Raw genomic sequence first — 18130 nt, 5'->3', positions numbered from 1 at the left:
TTTCTTTCATCAGTGTCTTATAATTTTCTGCATACAGGTCTTTTGTCTCCTTAGGTAGGTTTATTCCTAGATATTTTATTCTTTTTGTTGCAATGGTAAATGGGAGTGTTTTCTTGATTTCCATTTCAGATTTTTCATCATTAGTATATAGGAATGCCAGATATTTCTGTGCATTAATTTTGTATCCTGCTACTTTACCAAATTCATTGATTAGCTCTAGTAGTTTTCTGGTAGCATCTTTAGGGTTCTCTATGTATAGGATCATGTCATCTGCAAACAGTGACAGCTTTACTTCTTCTTTTCCGATTTGGATTCCTTTTATTTCCTTTTCTTCTCTGATTTCTGTGGCTAAAACTTCCAAAACTATGTTGAATAAGAGTGGTTAGAGTGGGCAACCTTGTCTTGTTCCTCATCTTAGTGGAAATGCTTTCAGTTTTTCACCATTGAGGATGATGTTGGCTGTGGGCTTGTCATATATGGCCTTTATTATGTTGAGGAAAGTTCCCTCTATGCCTACTTTCTGCAGGGTTTTTATCATAAATGGGTGTTGCATTTTGTCAAAAGCTTTCTGTGCATCTATTGAGATGATCATATGGTTTTTCTCCTTCAATTTGTTAATATGATTTATCACACTGATAGATTTGTGTATATTGAAGAATCCTTGCATTCCTGGAATAAACCCCACTTGATCATGGTGTATGATCCTTTTAATGTGCTGTTGGATTCTGTATGCTAGTATTTTGTTGAGGATTTTTGCATCTATGTTCATCAGTGATATTGGCCTGTAGTTTTCTTTCTTTGTGACATCCTTGTCTGGTTTTGGTATCAAGGTGATGGTGGCCTCGTAGAAGGAATTTGGGAGTGTTCCTCCCTCTGCTATATTTTGGAAGAGTTTGAGAAGGATAGGTGTTAGCTCTTGTCTAACTGTTTGATAGAATTCGCCTGTGAAGCCATCTGGTCCTGGGCTTTTGTTTGTTGGAAGATTTTTAATCACAGTTTCAATTTCAGTGCTTGTGATTGGGCTGTTCATATTTTCTATTTCTTCCTGATTCAGTCTTGGCAGGTTGTGCATTTCTAAGAATTTGTCCATTTCTTCCAGATTGTCCATTTTATTGGCATAGAGTTGCTTGTAGTAATCTCTCATGATCTTTTTTATTTCTGCAGTGTCAGTTGTTACTTATCCTTTTTCATTTCTAATTCTATTGATTTGAGTCTTCTCCCTTTTTTTCTTGATGGGTCTGGCTAGTGGTTTATCTATTTTGTTTATCTTCTCAAAGATCCAGCTTTTAGTTTTATTGATCTTTGCTATTGTTTCCTTCATTTCTTTTTCATTTATTTCTGATCTGATTTTTATGATTTCTTTCCTTCTGCTAGCTTTGGGGTTTTTTTGTTCTTCTTTCTCTAATTGCTTGAGGTGCAAGGTTAGGTTGTTTATTCGAGATGTTTCCTGCTTCTTACGGTGGGCTTGTATTGCTATAAACTTCCCCCTTAGAACTGCTTTTGCTGCATCCCATAGGTTTTGAGTCGTTGTGTCTGCATTGTCATTTGTTTCTAGGTATTTTTTTATTTCCTCTTTGATTTCTTTAGTGATCACTTCATTATTAAGTAGTGTATTGTTTAGCCTCCATATGTTTGTATTTTTTACAGATCTTTCCTGTAATTGATATCTAGTCTCATGGCATTGTGGTCAGAAAAGATACTTGATACAATTTCAATTTTCTTAAATTTTCTTAAAATTTCTTAAATTTACCAAGGCTTGATTTGTGACCCAAGATATGATCTATCCTGGAGAATGTTCCATGAGCACTTGAGAAAAATGTGTATTCTATTGTTTTTGGATGGAGTGTCCTATAAATATCAATTAAGTCCATCTTGTTTAATGTATCATTTAAAGCTTGTGTTTCCTTATTGATTTTCATTTTGGATGATCTGTCCATTGGTGAAAGTGGGGTGTTAAAGTCCCCTGCTATGAATGTGTTACTGTCGATTTCCCCTTTTATGGTTGTTAGTATTTCCCTTATGTATTGAGGTGCTCCTATGTTGGGTGCATAAATATTTACAATTGTTATATCTTCTTCTTGGATCGATCCCTTGATCATTATGTAGTGTCCTTCTTTGTCTCTTCTAATAGTCCTTATTTTAAAGTCTATTTTGTCTGATATGAGAATTGCTACTCCAGCTTTCTTTTGGTTTCCATTTACATGGAATATATTTTTCCATCCCCTTACTTTCAGTCTGTATGTGTCTCTAGGTCTGAAGTGGGTCTCTTGTAGACAGCATATGTAAGGGTGTTGTTTTTGTATCCATTCAGCCAATCTGTGTCTTTTGGTGGGAGCATTTAGTCCATTTACATTTAAGGTAGTTATCGATATGTATGTTCCTATTCCCATTTTCTGAATTGTTTTGGGTTCATTATTATAGGTCTGTTCCTTCTCTTGTGTTTCTTGTCTAAAGAAGTTCCTTTAGCATTTGTTGTAAAGCTGGTTTGGTGGTGCTGAACTCTCTCAACTTTTGCTTGTCTGTAAAGGTTTTAATTTCTCTATCAAATCTGAAAGAGATCCTTGCTGGGTAGAGGAATCTTGGTTGCAGGTTTTTCTCCTTCATCACTTTCAGTATGTCCTGCCACTCCCTTCTGGCTTGTAGGGTTTCTTCTGAGAGATCAGTTGTTAACCTTATGGGGATTCCCTTGTGTGTTATTTGTTGTTTTTCCCTTGCTGATTTTAATATGCTTTCTTTGTATTTAATTTTTGACAGTTTGATTAATATGTGTCTTGGCGTATTTCTCCTTGGATTTATCCTGTATGGGACTCTCTGTGCTTCCTGGACTTGATTAACTATTTCTTTTCCCATATTAGGAAAGTTTTCACCTATAATCTCTTCAAATATTTTCTCAGTCCCTTTCTTTTTCTCTTCTTCTTCTGGAACCCCTATAATTCGAATGTTGGTGCGTTTAATGTTGTCCCAGAGGTCTCTGAGACTGTCCTCAGTTCTTTTCATTCTTTTTTCTTTATTCTGCTCTGCAGTAGTTATTTCCACTATTTTATCTTCCAGGTCACTTATCCGTTCTTCTGCCTCAGTTATTCTGCTATTGATCCCGTCTAGAGTACTTTTAATTTCACTTATTGTGTTGTTCAACGTTGCTTGTTTCATCTTTGTTTCTTCTAGGTCCTTATTAACTGTTTCTTGCATTTTGTCCATTCTACTTCCAAGATTTCACATCATCCTTACTATTATTATTCTGAATTCTTTTTCAGGTAGACTGCCTATTTCCTCTTCATTTGTTAGGTCTTGTGCATTTTTATCTTGCTCCTTTATCTGCTGTGTGTTTTTCTGTGTTCTCATTTTGCTTATCTTACTGTGTTTGGGGTCTCCTTTTTGCAGGCTGCAGGTTCGTAGTTCCCGCTGTTTTTGATGTCTGTCTCCAGTGGCTAAGGTTGGTTCAGTGGGTTGTGTAGGCTTCCTGGTGGCGGGGACTAGTGCCTGTGTTGTGGTGGATGAGGCTGGCTATTGTCTCTCTAGTGGGCAGGTTCACATCTGGTGGTGAGTTTTGGGGTGTCTGTGGCCTTTTTATGATTTTAGGCAGCCTCTCTGCTAATGGGTGGGGTTGTGTTCCTGTTTTGCTTGTTGTTTGACATAGGTTGTCCAGCACTGTAGCTTGCTGGTCGTTGAGTGAAGCTGGGTGCTGGTGTTAAAATGGAGGTCTGTGGGCGATTTTTGGCATTTGATATTATGTGGAGCTGGGAGGTCTCTTGTTGACCAGTGTCCTGAAGTTGGCTCTCCTACCTCAGAGGCAGAGCCCTGACTCTTGGCTGGAGCACCAAGAGCCTTTCATCCACCCGGCTCAGAATAAAAGGGAGAAAAAGTAGAGAGAATTAGTAGAAGTATGAAGAAAGAAAGAAAGAAAGAAAGGAGGGAAGGAAGGAAGGAAGAAAGAAAAACAAAGAAGCAAAGAAGGAAGGAAGGCAAGAAGGAAAGAAAGATGGGAGGGAGGGAGGAAGGAAGGAAGGAGGGAAAGAAGGAAAAAAACAGAAAGAAAGAAGATACAGTAAAATAAAATAAAGTATAATAAAGTTATTGAATTAAAAAATACTTAGGAAAAAAAAAAAGGAACGGATAGAACCTTAGGACAAATGTTGGAAGCAAAGCTATACAGACAAAATCTTACACAGAAGCATATACATACACCCTCACAGAAAGAGGTAAAGGGAAAAAAATCATAAATCTTGCTCTCAGAGACCACCTCCTGAATTTGGGTTGATTCGTTGTCTAAAGGAGGGAAGGAAGGAAGGAAGGGAGGGAGGGAGGGAGGGAGGGAGGTAAAGTATAATAAAGTTATTAAAATTAATTATTAAGAAAAAAAATTTTTAAAAAAACCATGGACAGATAGAACCCTAGGACAAATGGTGGAAGCAAAACTATACAGACAAGATCTCACACAGAAGCATACACATTCACAAAAAGAGGAAAAGGGGAAAAAATCATAGACCTTGCTCTCGAAGCCCACCTCCTCAATTTGGGATGACTCCTTGTCTATTCATGTATTCCACAGATGCAGGGTACATCAAGTTGATTGTGGAGCTTTAATCCGCTGCTTCTGAGGCTTTTGGGAGGTCTGAGGTCTTCCGCCAGCCTTCAGTAGGTGTTCTGTAGGAGTTGTTCCACGTGTAGATGTATTTCTGGTGTATCTGTGGGGAGGAAGGTGATCTCTGCGTCTTACTCTTCCGCCATCTTCAAGGTCCCCCCGTGAATGTGTTTTTTGTTCCACAGGCTGCAGGATTGTAGTTCATCTGGTTTCTTCTGTCTGACTTCTGGTGGATGAGGCTATCTAAAAGGCTTGTGCAAGTTTCCTGATGGGAGGCAAAGCTTCTTGTTAATAGACACCAAAGAGGCTTCTAGATGCAATAACTTCTTTTTTTTTTTTTTTTTAGAACTTTATGAAAAAGAATGCAATGGAGAAGCAGTGGTGTACTGGCAAGTCAAGTACCCTTTTCCCATGTCTAACAGAGATGTATCCTTTCCAAAAGCACACCAATACTCAGCTTTTGAAGTGTTTCTGTGCCCCATGGTCATCACCCAATGGTGGTATGTCCAACAGGTGGAAAATATTGTCTTTGACTCTTGCAGAGAGTGCATCTGTAATTGTGGTTATGGGAGGGCAGCTCATACTTTCCTGAAAAGTTTTCTAGGAAATCCTTGTGCCAGAGAATGGGGGACCTGAAAACAACTTTTCATAGAGAGTATTCAATACACTCTCTCAATCTATAGGAGAGGAAGTAGGGACCCAGAGAGGCAATGTGAGAGGCCCACTCTCAGGTGGTTAGCAGCAGACTGGGGGCTGGGACTCAGGCTCCACGTTTCCAGCTCCCTCCACCTTCCCTCCTCCTCGAATATTGGATCTGGACACTGTGTGTATGTTTCTTCCCCTCAGTTTCCTTGATTACGATATGAAGCAGTTGAATGGATGTGAGGAGTCTTAGCTGACACTCCAAGGCTCTATGAGGCCCCCTTAGGGCCAGCATGGGGGTTTTGATGGACATTTGCTGGGTGGGCAGATGGGGTAGAATATAGGCGGGGACAGGTGAGATTTCCACTCCACTGTTCTCTTCAATCATAGCAGCTGAGTGTTTTACACACTGAATTTTCATAAATAATCCTTTTAACAAAGGGTCTGTGGAATTAAAAGAAAAGAAAAACTTGGAAACCACTGAACTGGATGATCGCCGGAATCTTTTCTAGGTCTAACATTCTGTAAGTCTGTATGTTCCTAAGTAATTGTTCTTTAGAAAGAGAGGGGGCGTGGGGGTGGTTTGTGGGTATTGTTTCTGTGTGTTTTGTGTGTATGTGTCCACCCTGGCCCAGCTAGATTACAGACTCCATAAGGGATTATTTCTGGCACAGTTCCCACAGACTGCTAAATACAGGTGGTAGGTATTTCAAGAAATTGTGGTTACTTAATCCCTTAGATTTTATGTGGTTTTCTCTCCTCCTTCCAGCAACTGTGCAGGGTAGGAGCCATCATCCCCATCAGTCAGGGAAGGAGACTGAGGCAAAGGCAAGTTCAGAGCCCTGCTCAGGTTCTCATCAGTTTCTCACCACTAGTGGGCGGCAGAGGCAGGCCTGGGCCCAGGTCCAGCTGTGACCAGAGAAGGTGATCTGGACCAGGGCAACACCACTTTCTGACCTCATGTGGATACTGCTGGGGGCTGTTCTCAGGAGTGGACACTTGGTGCTCCTTGAAGTTTGGTTTCATTGGCTTTCTAGTGCCACACAGTCCTGTAATGAGTTTCCTAGTCCTTGTATATACGCATATGTCTCTCCAACAAGGGCTATTCAATTTTTAGATTAGAAAACAGTGTAATGGAAAAGAACATTAGTTTTGGAGGGAAAGATCCCAGGTTAAGTGTGCGCTCATTTCCTGGTTTGCTCTGTGACCTTGGAAAATGCCCTTCACTTCTCTGGGCCTCAGTAAACTAGTGGTTCTCCACTCATAGACTGTGTGCCATGCTGGAACTTCCAACCCTTCAAAGAACTCTGTGAAATGGCAGTCAATATATCAAGTTAATTTTTCCTCAGTGGAGTGTCAAGTGATGTCCATCACATGAGCTAAGCAAGGTGTGGGACCATATTTGCTGTGAGGAAAAAATAAAAGACTTCGGAGAGAGGAACTCCAGAGCTAAAGCAACTTCATTCCTTCCCTAAAACATTCAAGAGCTTTACTCATCAGTGCATAGAGAGTGGGGGCAATAGACCATCCTGCAGGGTGCCTGGGGGAGGGGCAGCCCACCGTGGGTGCTGTAGAGCCTCCGAGCTGGCCTGGGGCTGTGGTCGCGGCTGTTGCAGTAAGTGTAACTGTGTTGTACTTACAGTGATTGTTTGGATTATTTTAGGCTTTAATTCCTTCTCCTGTGAAACCTAAAATTCTCCTATTGGAAAGTCTAATGAACACATTAAAGAGCTGAGCCCTCTGTAGCTATGAAAATCTCACCAGGTTTTGGAGCCTAATCGTGGTTCAAGTTCAGGTTCCATCACTTCAGCTGGGCTGTGGGATCTTCAGCAAGTTTCTTTACTTCTCTGAGCCTCAATTTGGTCATTTGTAAGATGGGGATACTTACGCTGAACTCACAGGGACTTTCTCAGGATCAAAACTGATGCTAACTGTAAAGCACAGGATGCACGTACGTGGTAAGGGCTCAATAAGTGGTGACTCTTGTTGTTTCTTAAAATCAAATCATCTTCCCTATAGTAGTGCCACAGACATAGTGGTTATTCTATAAGTGTTTATTGAGTTGAAATGGCTTCGTGATTCTTGGTGAACCAGAATCAGCAAGGGCATCTGCCTACTAAATATTCAGGTATTCATGTGTCTTCCTATTATCTCCAGGTGTAAGTAACCCTTCCTGACCATCCTCTGTGCATAGAGGTCAGTGATTAGGGCTTAGGGAGAGGACAAAGAGCAATGGCCCCATTGTTTACTGAGGGCTGCTTCTGCTCTAGTCTCTCTCTAGAGCCCCCACCAAGTCTGCCTGCAGGGCAGTGGTACCCTCTTTTCTTTCAGAGGGAAACCAATCTCAGAAAAGTTGAGTAACCAAACCAGGATCACACAGCTGATAAATGACCAATCCTCTGAAATCTCATTGCCTTCTTGGAGAAACGAGGAGTGGGTTCCCCACATAACTAAAAGCAGCAGGGAACCATTCACAGGTGGGTAATACACGCTCTCAAATAAGAACACCAGTTGGGAGGAGCTATGGTTTTGCAGGGCAGGTAGGCAGATAGGGCAGGAAGTGAAGTAACAGTGCAAGGGAGCAAATACCAAGTGGAGGAACAATTATCTCCCTCTGCTTCTGGCTTGTGGGCTTTCCTTCTGCCCATCTGAGGTGCTGGCCTCGATGTTGTGCCTTGACTGGTGGTGTGGTACGTCTATGTGCGGCATCGGCGAGAGCTGGACCATGAAGGACAGAAGATCCACGTGATCCTGGCCCAGAGCACCTCCGTGCCACAGTTTCCAGAGAAGTCGGGCGTGATTCGGGTGAAGCAGTACAAGCAGAGCCTGGCGATCCAGAGCGATGGCAAGAGGGGGAGCAAAGGTAAAAAGAGGGCACGTGTTGGCGCACCAGCCAGGGCCACCGATGTAAGGCCACACTGGCTGCAAGGCACATAAAATGCAGGATGCTTATTCCCTGAGGTCAGAGACTTAGGCATGGGTGCAAAAGAACCAAGGGAGACTCAGTTCACCCCAGAAGCTTGGCTGCAATGCAGCGTGGATGTTTAAATCTGATCAATTCATTCTTTATTGACTCTTGCATTGTCCAGATGAAATCAGAACATCCAAGGGAATCAAAATGTTTAGAAACTCAGTTCAGGCTGGTCCTGTCCATGCACATGCTGGCCAAGGCGGGGCAGGAGGGCTGGTGGGACCATCTCTGAGGAGGCAGCTCCTGCTCAGCAAAAACCCAGGGACTCAGAACCTGCCTGCCTTGAGTTCCAGCCTCTGGAGAGAGGCTGGGGGGGTCCATGCGGCCACCTGCTGGACTGGAATCAGTGTGGCCTTAAGTCTGCAGCAAAATCTGGCCTTAGTTGTGACGTGTGTTAGATCTGCCACCTTGGGCATGTCACCCCACTCTTCTGAGTCTCCATTTATCATTTATAAACTGGGGTTCAATTTTATCAGCTCCTTAGGATTGAGATGACTAGTGAGAGAAATAATAAAATGAGAGACTATATCCAAGTCTAGCACTTGCCAGGAGTTTAATAAATATCAGCAGAATGTGCCTTGGCTGTTTTCCAAAATGCTTATATGTAAGTCTCCCGTAAGGCAAGGCAGAGGGGCGAGTCCACTTGAGTTCCGTGTTACCTCCCTCCTTACTTTCTGGACCTGGATATGAAGGTGGAATGTTTGCAAGGTTTGTTATTGTATCTTTCTAACGTGTTTCTTCCTTTTGAATTGTCCTTTCTTTCCCTCCCTAGTTTTCATGTATTACTTCGATAACCCAGGTGGCCAAATTCCGTCCTGGCTCATTAACTGGGCTGCCAAGGTGAGATCCCAGGAGGTAGGAGGGGAAGTGTGTGTGACAAATGTTGGGGCTGTCAGGCTGAAGAGATGTGCTGTCTCAGGCCTCATGATGCTCTTTTATGAGACAGCTGTGTTGAGTGTCTATGGTTAGGACTGGGGTTACCAATACCCAGCACAGAGGCTGGGACAAAAGTCAAATAATCTTTACCTGGAATGTCAGCCCTCCCTGCTTTGCTCTGAGACCCCGCACCAGGATCACAATAGATCACAGTAGGGACAGTGGTGCCTGTGGATCCTCTGTCTGCTTATGGAGGAGTTAGACAGGCCAACCTGGCCCAGGAGACACCAGCCATGTCCAAGCCTGGGGAAGCCTTCAGTTTTTTTTATGGTTATTTTGTTTTTCTGTAAGGAGAGGGAACCACAGTGGTACCCAGATCACTAGAAACTGCCTAGGACCTGGAATCATGCCGACCATTCAGTCTGCTTTATAAGGCCCTACTTACTGGCTAGAAGGCTCACCAGTTCCCTGGGAGAGTGAAAAAGCACATAGGTTTTGAGTCAAACACATGATATTTTGAATCCTGGCCTTGTTTCTGACTGTGTAATCTAGGGAAGCCATCAATTTCTTCCCTCTTAAAAATAGAGATGGATAGTCCCACCCTGTGGAGAAGCAGTATATAGAACAATGTTTGGAGAAAGTCTTGAACAATGTTCAACACTAACTAAAGAATGGCATATCCTGTCTCTTGCCCCCAGTCCTTACCATTTTCTAATTCTGTAAAGCAAGTCCTTTCTCTCACTTCTTTGGAAGAATCCCACAGCCTAACCCAATCTCATTTTTGGGTTTTCTTTTTCTTTTGAAAAAATGGTGTCTTAGAAATATCTTAGCTTTTTATTAGCAAAAGTTAAAATATACAACAAGGTCTTATAACAGTGGCCCCTGCGGTTCAGCCTTACCTGTGCCCTGCCTCTTACCTTTTGTCATCAGCGGTTGGAACGCTCTGTGGAAATCTGCTCGTGGGCCCTATTGTCATATTTATTACTCCCAAAGCCATCTTCCTTTACCTTTGCCACATCCCAAAGAATTAGGAATAATCCCTGTGAGGACATAGAAGTGACAGTCTCCTTTCCTTTGCAGAAAGGAGTTCCTAACTTCTTGAAAGACATGACGAAAGCCTGTCAGAACTATCACAAGAAAACCTAAGGGAGGGAATTGGGAGCCTTGTGTCCATGGAATGATGTCTCCGGAAGTGCCACAACCGCCAGCGCTCAGCCTGCCTGTCACGTTTTTGTCCTCAGACGCCTGCACGCTCTCCAGCAGGTTGTCCCCAAGTGCGTTTGCCTGACGCCCGGCTTCCTTTCCCACTCTTCCTTTCCCAGGAGCTGCTGCCTTCTTCCACTGTGGAATGTGGGTCAGATTAGGGAAACTTTTGCTTGTTTATTTTTAAAAAGGGGAGTCCTCAGTAAGGAACACAGTCAATCCATTGTGCCACTCTAGGGAGATCTTGGGTGGAGGACTGACAACACCATCTAAGAGTGACTGATCCTGGCAAGCTGGCTCCTTCCCACATGTGATTTCTTGCAACCCAGTGGGGTGATTTCCTGCTGAAGTTGCATTTTCTTCAGAACTGACACTCAGTGCACCAAGACTGGAAGATTCATGTCCATTTGCCTTATGCTTTGCTGCCTTGATTTGAGACGATAATCCACTAAGCCTCTCCCCATTCCTGCTTGTGGAGGATCATGAGCTGTTTTGATTTTAAACCATTTTGAAAAACGTTACAGGCCTGACTAAGTGTATAGTGTGATAACAGTTTTTTCTCATCACCCATATCTGGGTTTCTCTCTTTCCCATATGCCCCTGGGGAAGGCTGTCCGTACCTCACTAGCTCTGCACTTTACTGGACACTGAGGCATCAAGACTGCTCTGGCAGTTACCAGAAGCCAACCTACTTTGCACACAGCATTGAGATAAAGTGTCTTTTTATGCAATTTCCCTTCTAGAATGTTCGGAGATGATGAAAGGATAAGAGTTCACAGCCAGGGAAATATTAATTAGTGGTGTGGTTGACTCTACACCTTTTTCTCAGGAATTCTACCTAAGTTATCCACCTCTCCCACTACCAGAAGACTTTCCGTTTCCTACTTTTCTCTTGAATTTTGGAGGGAAAGATACTCTGTGGACAAAGGCACAGCCTTATAATCTCAGGGAAAAATTTTAACCACTGTATGTGACGGTACCAAACATTGATTAAGGGGCATAAAAATTCGGGATGCAAGGCCAGAAGCAGGGTATTTATTAAAATGGGATACTCCAGACTCTGTAATTTCTCTCTGGAAAGGGAAGTGCATTGAATACCAAATAAATATATAGTGACTTATACTTGTCCTGTCTGCAGTCTCCTTCCTGCCTTGTTCCTTCTGTGAGAATAAGTCTGTTAGGTCTCTTTGGTTTGCAAGTCACATCCAACCTAACTCATGGACTTGAAGGAATTTTAGGCTCACTTACATGCAAGGCCAGGTGTAGAGTGGTCTCAAGTAGGGGTTGATACGGGTGCTCAAACTGGCATTAGGAATCAGCTCTGTTCTTCTTTAAGGTTTCTTTGATTTGGGGCCGTGTTTGGTGGCAGGATTGCTGCTAATAGCAAATAGTAGGCCTGCATCTTCTCAGGTTCCTGCTGAGTCAAAAAAAGACAGCATTTCTTTCCAGTAGATCCTGAACCATCCCATGATTTCCTCTAAACCATGTGTCAATCCCTGCCCCAGTCACCGTGGTCATATGGATAGAATTATGCAAATTAGCAATTCATAACTGTGTCATTAAAATATCACTATTAGTAATGTAGCTGGAATTTAATTTTTGGTAAGGTAAATCTAAATGTCTCATGTAATAGAGGTCAAGTTGACATTTTATGTATAAAGTAATTGAAAGACAAACACTAGGATTATAGTCTTTGAGCAGAGAACCTGCATGAAATGGTGTCAGGCAAACTATCTTTTACAGTGTTTGATAATCTGGTAAGAACACTGAGTATACTAAGAATACTGAGTTTCTAGGTAAGGCAGTTTAAGAAAAGTCACTAAGCTTGCTATAATTAGTAGGGTTAAGACCCTTTGGCATTCATGCTTGCTTATTCAGAGAAGACAGTCCTATACAGCATTGATATAGGTTACATGGGAAACTGAGAACCCCTGAGCCAATATTAAATGCAAGGGGCCCAAAATATGTAGAACTGGTGCTCTGGAAGCTGCACTGGATTCTTCAAGGTCTGTCTCTGTGCAGGGGCTGAAAGTATCATTTGGAATTTGAAAGTTATAAGTGTATTGTCATTCCTCTAGCTCTTTGTTTCACTTATTTTCTCATGTCTGTCTCTCTGAATAGACAATAAGATCTTTTTGGATAGAAACCCTTCTTTCACTTTGATTTCTGGCCCTCAAATGATAACTAAATGAGTGAATTTAATGATTTGGGGAAGACTGACCAAGTGACACACACCCAGAAGGCAAAACTTATCCAGATATAGAAGTTTAATTTGATTACATTAAATATGACTTTAACATTTAATAATTTAGTTCTAGCCAAATTGTTTCCCCAAGTCATCATTTGAGGGGTTCCTGATTCCTGAGGATCTCATTGTTTTTTCCTTGAAAGCACTCAGGTCCTTTGTTTGTTAAGGGGTGGCTTTGCTGGTGTGGCTATGGGTTATACCTTAATGTTATGAAAATGGCACAGTCTGGACTGAGTCCAGCTGAGATTAGTCAGGATTTCAGGATTCTCATGACGAAAGTAACACTACTGTTAGTGCTAAATTTTTTTCCACAGGCAAATTATTCACGCTGCATAACAGTTCAGAGTTAATGACCACCTTGGAACTGAGGGATTCCAGCAGAGGGTCACATCCTTGAAAATGTTCCTATTTCACAGGGAGGGTCCTGGCCTGGCTCCCTGGCTGAGATTCCTCACCCAGAATCCCCACCTCTACTGCCTGCCCTTCAATCCTCCTGCTTCCCAGCTGGGTTTGAAAGAGAGAGAAAGCAGGCAGAGCCCATTTGGTTCTCATGTTTCTGGTAGCACCGCCCAGTCGGCTCAGAGAATTATCTTTAAAAGCTTTAAGATGTGTGTTCACTTCACAGATATTTCCTAATGGTCTGGTGTCCATCTGGCAAGGGGACAGGCACGGCAGTTCCTGGGATGAGTGAGACAGACTTGGTGTTCGCTCTCATGGAGCTTATCCAGTGAAGAAGACACAATGGACAAGCTGTTGAAAAGGTGATGAGTTGTGAGAAAGGGCAAGTAGAGGGGGCTAGAATCTAAACCTGGGGGCACTAACCAACTTTGAGGGGTCAGGGGAGTGCATGTTGGAGTTGACTGGATGAAGGTTGGAGAAGAAAACTATTCCACATGGAAGGAACCATTTCTATAAAGTCCCTCAAGCAGAAAAGCCAGTCATGTTGGAGGAACTACCAGAGGCCAGTAGGTCTGAGCAATGAAAGTGGAAGAAGGCCTCTCACATGTGGCTGAAGAAGGAGGCCATCAGGTCATGGGAGATCCTGAGAGGTATGGCAAGGATTTGGGGCTTTATACCCAGAGCAGCAGTAAGCTATGAAGGATTTTAGGCTGAGCAGTGACCAGATAAGACATACTCATTCCTAACAGCTGCTCATTCTCCCATGGTTCTTCACCATCTCCAGTATCCCTCCAGCACCATCATGGGGGTGCTCTCCAAGGTGCTGTATGCCTCGTGGCTCTGAATCATCCCCACTGTCAGGCTGCACACTGAGTAGCCCACACCCAAACCTAGTTTCTAAGGTTGAGCATCAGCCTCTGAAGTTTAAGGGGATTAAAAGAGGTGCAGGGAACACCCATGGACACAGCCCCCTTCTTTCCTTGCCCACACTGTTGTCAACATGCCCTCCTGTGTGACTGCACCATGCAGCCCATCAGAACAGAGCCACTACAGGAGCCAGAAATGTCAGAGAAAAAGAAAAGGCATACAAGATGTAAGCAGGTCTGCCTTCCCCAAAGTTTATTTTACTATACTGCTCCCCAACTAAAAGGAAGAATATATTTTTTTTTCTTGAGAATATAGAAACACTTTATTTGTTTAGGTTCTCAGAGTTTAGAACCAGCATAATGGAAGGACTTCAGAAAAATTATATTGCTAATCTATTTATATGTATTTTTGTGTGTGTCTGCTTGGACACATATAACATGTGCTCCATTTCATAAGGTATGATAATGGAACAACAACTAGGCAGCATGTTATGTGAGTGGCTTTGCAAGTTCTCTACACGATGTGCCAGGCTCAGTGCTAGGCAGTGGAGTTCATAAAGGTGAACAAATTCTTCTCTTAGGTAATTAGCAGACTACAGAGGACATGGAATATGGGCACAGTTTATGAGAATGAGATCTCCACCTTATGTAAGGAAAATATGTAATATTTTCAGAGTCTATGGCTAACTGCTCTTAAAAACAGGACAGCAGGCCCCAAATGGAGACACTAATGCTAAGCCCCACATCCCAAACCAAGACTTAATTACAGTTTTGGCTCTCCCAGAAATGGAATCTCAAACCAGGCTATCAGGAATTGCCTGGTCAGCACTAGTTCATCTGCCTGATAGACCCCTGTCCTCCCCTAACCGAAAGTAATGTTGCAATAACCAACCTTCTTTTTACCTAATATAACTTCCTTGTTTCTGCTTCCTTCTGCCTACGAAACTCTCTCATTTTGTACATTCCCTTCGAGCTCCTTTCTGTCTCCTAGGAGGTATGCTGTCCAATCGAATTGATTTTTGCTTAAACAAGCTCTTAAAAATTTTAATATGCCTCAGTTTATCTTTTAACAGCTCTGGTGTGAGAAGAGGGAACTTAAGGAGACCCCCCAAAAGCCCCAAGAAGCAAAAGCAACCAGACTTGGTTACCTGCTGAGCCCTTGAACTCTGCTTTCCTGGTGCCTCTGGAGGTGGTGAGTAAGTCTCTCTCAGATGGTAGCTCTGCAGCTTTTCCTTGAGTTTCCAGATTTTATCAGAGCATTTTTTTTCTTGACTGAGTCCAGAAACTCACCAAAATCAGATTGAGTCTGACTTAGAAACCAGACTTGGTCTGCAATTTGACTGGGTCCAGCTTAGAAACTGGACTGAGTCTAGAGTCGGACTGGGTCTGACTTAAGTTGTTCTGAGTCCGCTTGAGACCACAGGTGAATAAAATATTGTTTTAGGGCTGGACAAATAGGCTCACCTTACCAAAGATAATCTTGAATCACAGTGGCCACAGTGGAGAACTTTTAACCTAGATAATCTTATCATCTTTATCATAGAAAAAAAGGGGTCTCAGCCAAATATTCATCATAAAGCATAGAGGGAAAATGATTTTTCCTCCTCTAAAATTTTTGGTGACCAGGATGGGACCAGCTGGGACACCCTACTCACTGCAGACAGGATCCTAGGAAAACTGGCAGAAGCCATCAAAGGTAAGAATTCTTACCAAAGTCAGCTCTGTCATCTCTGTCTCCATCTGTGGTGCCTGATTAACAGAGGAAGGTAAAATTCCACTTTCTCCCTTCCTTCCCAAATTCAGATTGGAAGGCAGAAAACATTTATAAGAATTAGATCTTTAAATTGCGAATTTGCTTTGGAGTACACATTGGTTGTAGATCCCTTCTTTCCCAAGGACAGCCATTGCCTTCTTGTTTGTCTACCTTTTGTCCTGAGAACTTGGCTTGGCAACAGCCAAGTTGGGGTCCCCAAAAATTTTGGCTGGGAAGAAATGTGGGTTGCACTGCATGTGTGGCCAGGGTCCTACCCCTGTTGTCTGCTTTCATGGGAATTGTCTGAGGCTTTCTTTTGGTTATCTTTGGGAGTGTCTCTGGATCTTGGGAGGATAATATTTTTTGCACTCTTTGGGAATGCCTCTTGTACTCATGGGGTTGTTCAGTACTGCTAGGAATATGTACTGTTTGTCCAGCTGAAACCTGATAAGATATTCAAAAGGAATTTTTTTTTTTTTTTAGTAGCTCTATGGTAGGAAATTGGCCAAATTGGAAGTTGACATTCAGAGCCTGATGGGACCTTTTTTTAGGCTTTCTCCTCTAAGCTAAAATGAAACTATGTAGCCAGAGGGAAAGAAATATTCTGAAGGCTTTGTGGAAGGATTTACTAAAACACTCCACAGACACACAGCTCTAAATCTAGAACATAGGATCTTTTGATTTCCATCTTAGTTGAAGATCTTCTCCCTGATGTAAAGAAGGAAATTGAGGATAGTATAGTTGGATGGGTGGGACGGCCTCTGTATCATTCAGGTTGCTACCCAATTCTTTGAGGAATTAAAGACAACTGTACTTGTCTTACAAATCAAGCCTTTGTAAGAACAAAAGTGAAGATATAATTCAAAGCCCTCTTTTCCTTTCTACCAATGCCCAAATGTACCCTTTTGATCTCAGACGGTTTGCAGATACTGTAAACCTTCTGGACTTAAGGAACAAAAGTCTTTGGTGCAGCTTCCATTCTTTCTTTGTGCCTTTGAGATATAAATATTCTACATAGTCTTCTCTAGGAAGCAAGGGAATTCTTATCAGAAGGAGAAAAAAAAAAAAGAGAAAAGACTATTTTTAAAATTAGAACTATGAAAAATCTTAAAAGTCTCTTTTACAAATATTAGTAAAAAGCTATCTGAGCAGAGAGAAAAAAAAAGAGAAAAGACTATTTTTAAAATTAGAACTATGAAAAATCTTAAAAGTCTCTTTTACAAATATTAGTAAAAAGCTATCTGAGCAGAGAGAAAAAAAAAAGAGAAAAGACTATTTTTAAAATTAGAACTATGAAAAATCTTAAAAGTCTCTTTTACAAATATTAGTAAAAAGCTATCTGAGCAGGTAGACTTAATTTATTCCATCTGCCAGAAACACAATGGACCCAACTGTTCTTTTATAAACTAGTGAGTTTCATATTATCATATCTGTTTCATGGCTAAAATTTTTAAATGAAAGCTAGAAGATCTCTGTTTGCCTCTTTATGTTTTTGTGTATCTGTATATGTTTGCTATAGATAGTAATTTTTTTTGTACCTCTGAATGGTATTTCGAAAATTATTTTTTAAAGGCTCTAGTTAATTGGCTTAAAGATGAACAAGCATTATATAAATCAAGTATACTGTCAGAAATATAGACTAATCCATAAGTTTTTCCACATTCAAGAGATCTAGGATAATATTTGGTATACTAATACTTTTAGTATAAACAGGTTTAATAGAAGTCAAATAAGATCTTATTATATCTGTTGCAAATATTTCAGCAAGAAAAATAACTCAGTGTGATGACATTTTTATGTTTCTATAAGTAAGTTAAGTGTGAATGAGATAAGAGCTTTTGGGTGAACTCCTTAGGAATAATTATATTTTAGGAATATCTACTTAAAAATAATGTCTCCGACCACAAGGGCCTACTATATATAGCACAGGGAACTATACTGAATGCCTTGTAATAACCTATAATGGAAGAGAAGGTAAAAAAATAACATATATATATATATATAAAACATATATATATGTGTGTGTATATTTTATATATATACATATACATATCTGTACGTATTATATATAGACATATATAACTGAATCACTTTGCTGTACACCTGAAACTAGCACATTATAAATCAACTACATTTCAATAAAAAATTTAAAAAATCTCTCCAGATTCTGGTAACTTGAAGTTTAGATTTGTGCTAAATTAAGTTAAAAGATGAAAGTTTATTGAATAGTTAGGTCATTCGCAAATAAAACAAGATACTGACACATTAATTACTGAATATTGGCTTCCTTTTACAAAGAAACTAAAGGGATTTAGGACTATCAATAAATATGTTTGGTTCCACACTGAGATATTTTCTATAAGAAAGCACGTTTTTAGAAATTATTACTGTTATTTATGTTTGCCAGTCTACAGAATGCTAATGTAAAAGTCCATAATTGCTTACTTCTTAGTTTTCACTAGAAATTAAGGTTTTTAAGAGTTGAGTATTTGAATTTAAACATGTAATTAAAGCTACTCGAAATAGTACGGGAAAAATTTCAGTATACAGTAGCAAAGTAGGATGTGTGTTTTCAGTAAAAGAAGGTATG

General features: G+C 41.2%; 1 protein-coding gene across 8 annotated transcripts in view; it reads left to right on the top strand.

The window, feature by feature from the left end:
- Positions 1-18130, top strand: part of LOC132414796 (phosphatidylcholine transfer protein) — a 161466-nt gene that overhangs the window by 72878 nt on the left and 70458 nt on the right. For 4 of the 8 annotated variants that reach the window (XM_059997681.1, XM_059997686.1, XM_059997683.1 and 1 more), the window contains exons 5-8: positions 4929-5008; positions 7916-8087; positions 8968-9035; positions 10152-15483. In XM_059997681.1, coding sequence (XP_059853664.1) covers positions 4929-5008; positions 7916-8087; positions 8968-9035; positions 10152-10217 — 386 coding nt within the window. In that variant the 3' untranslated portion in view covers positions 10218-15483. The remainder of the gene's footprint in view (positions 1-4928; positions 5009-7915; positions 8088-8967; positions 9036-10151; positions 15484-18130) is intronic. The other 4 variants (XM_059997687.1, XM_059997682.1, XM_059997680.1 and 1 more) reach the window with 3 other exon arrangements.

The sequence above is a fragment of the Delphinus delphis genome, chromosome 19, assembly GCF_949987515.2.
Source record: "Delphinus delphis chromosome 19, mDelDel1.2, whole genome shotgun sequence".
Taxonomy (NCBI): Eukaryota; Metazoa; Chordata; class Mammalia; order Artiodactyla; family Delphinidae; genus Delphinus; species Delphinus delphis.
Note: the sequence above shows the minus strand (reverse complement) of the source record. Positions and strands in the feature narration are given on the sequence as shown.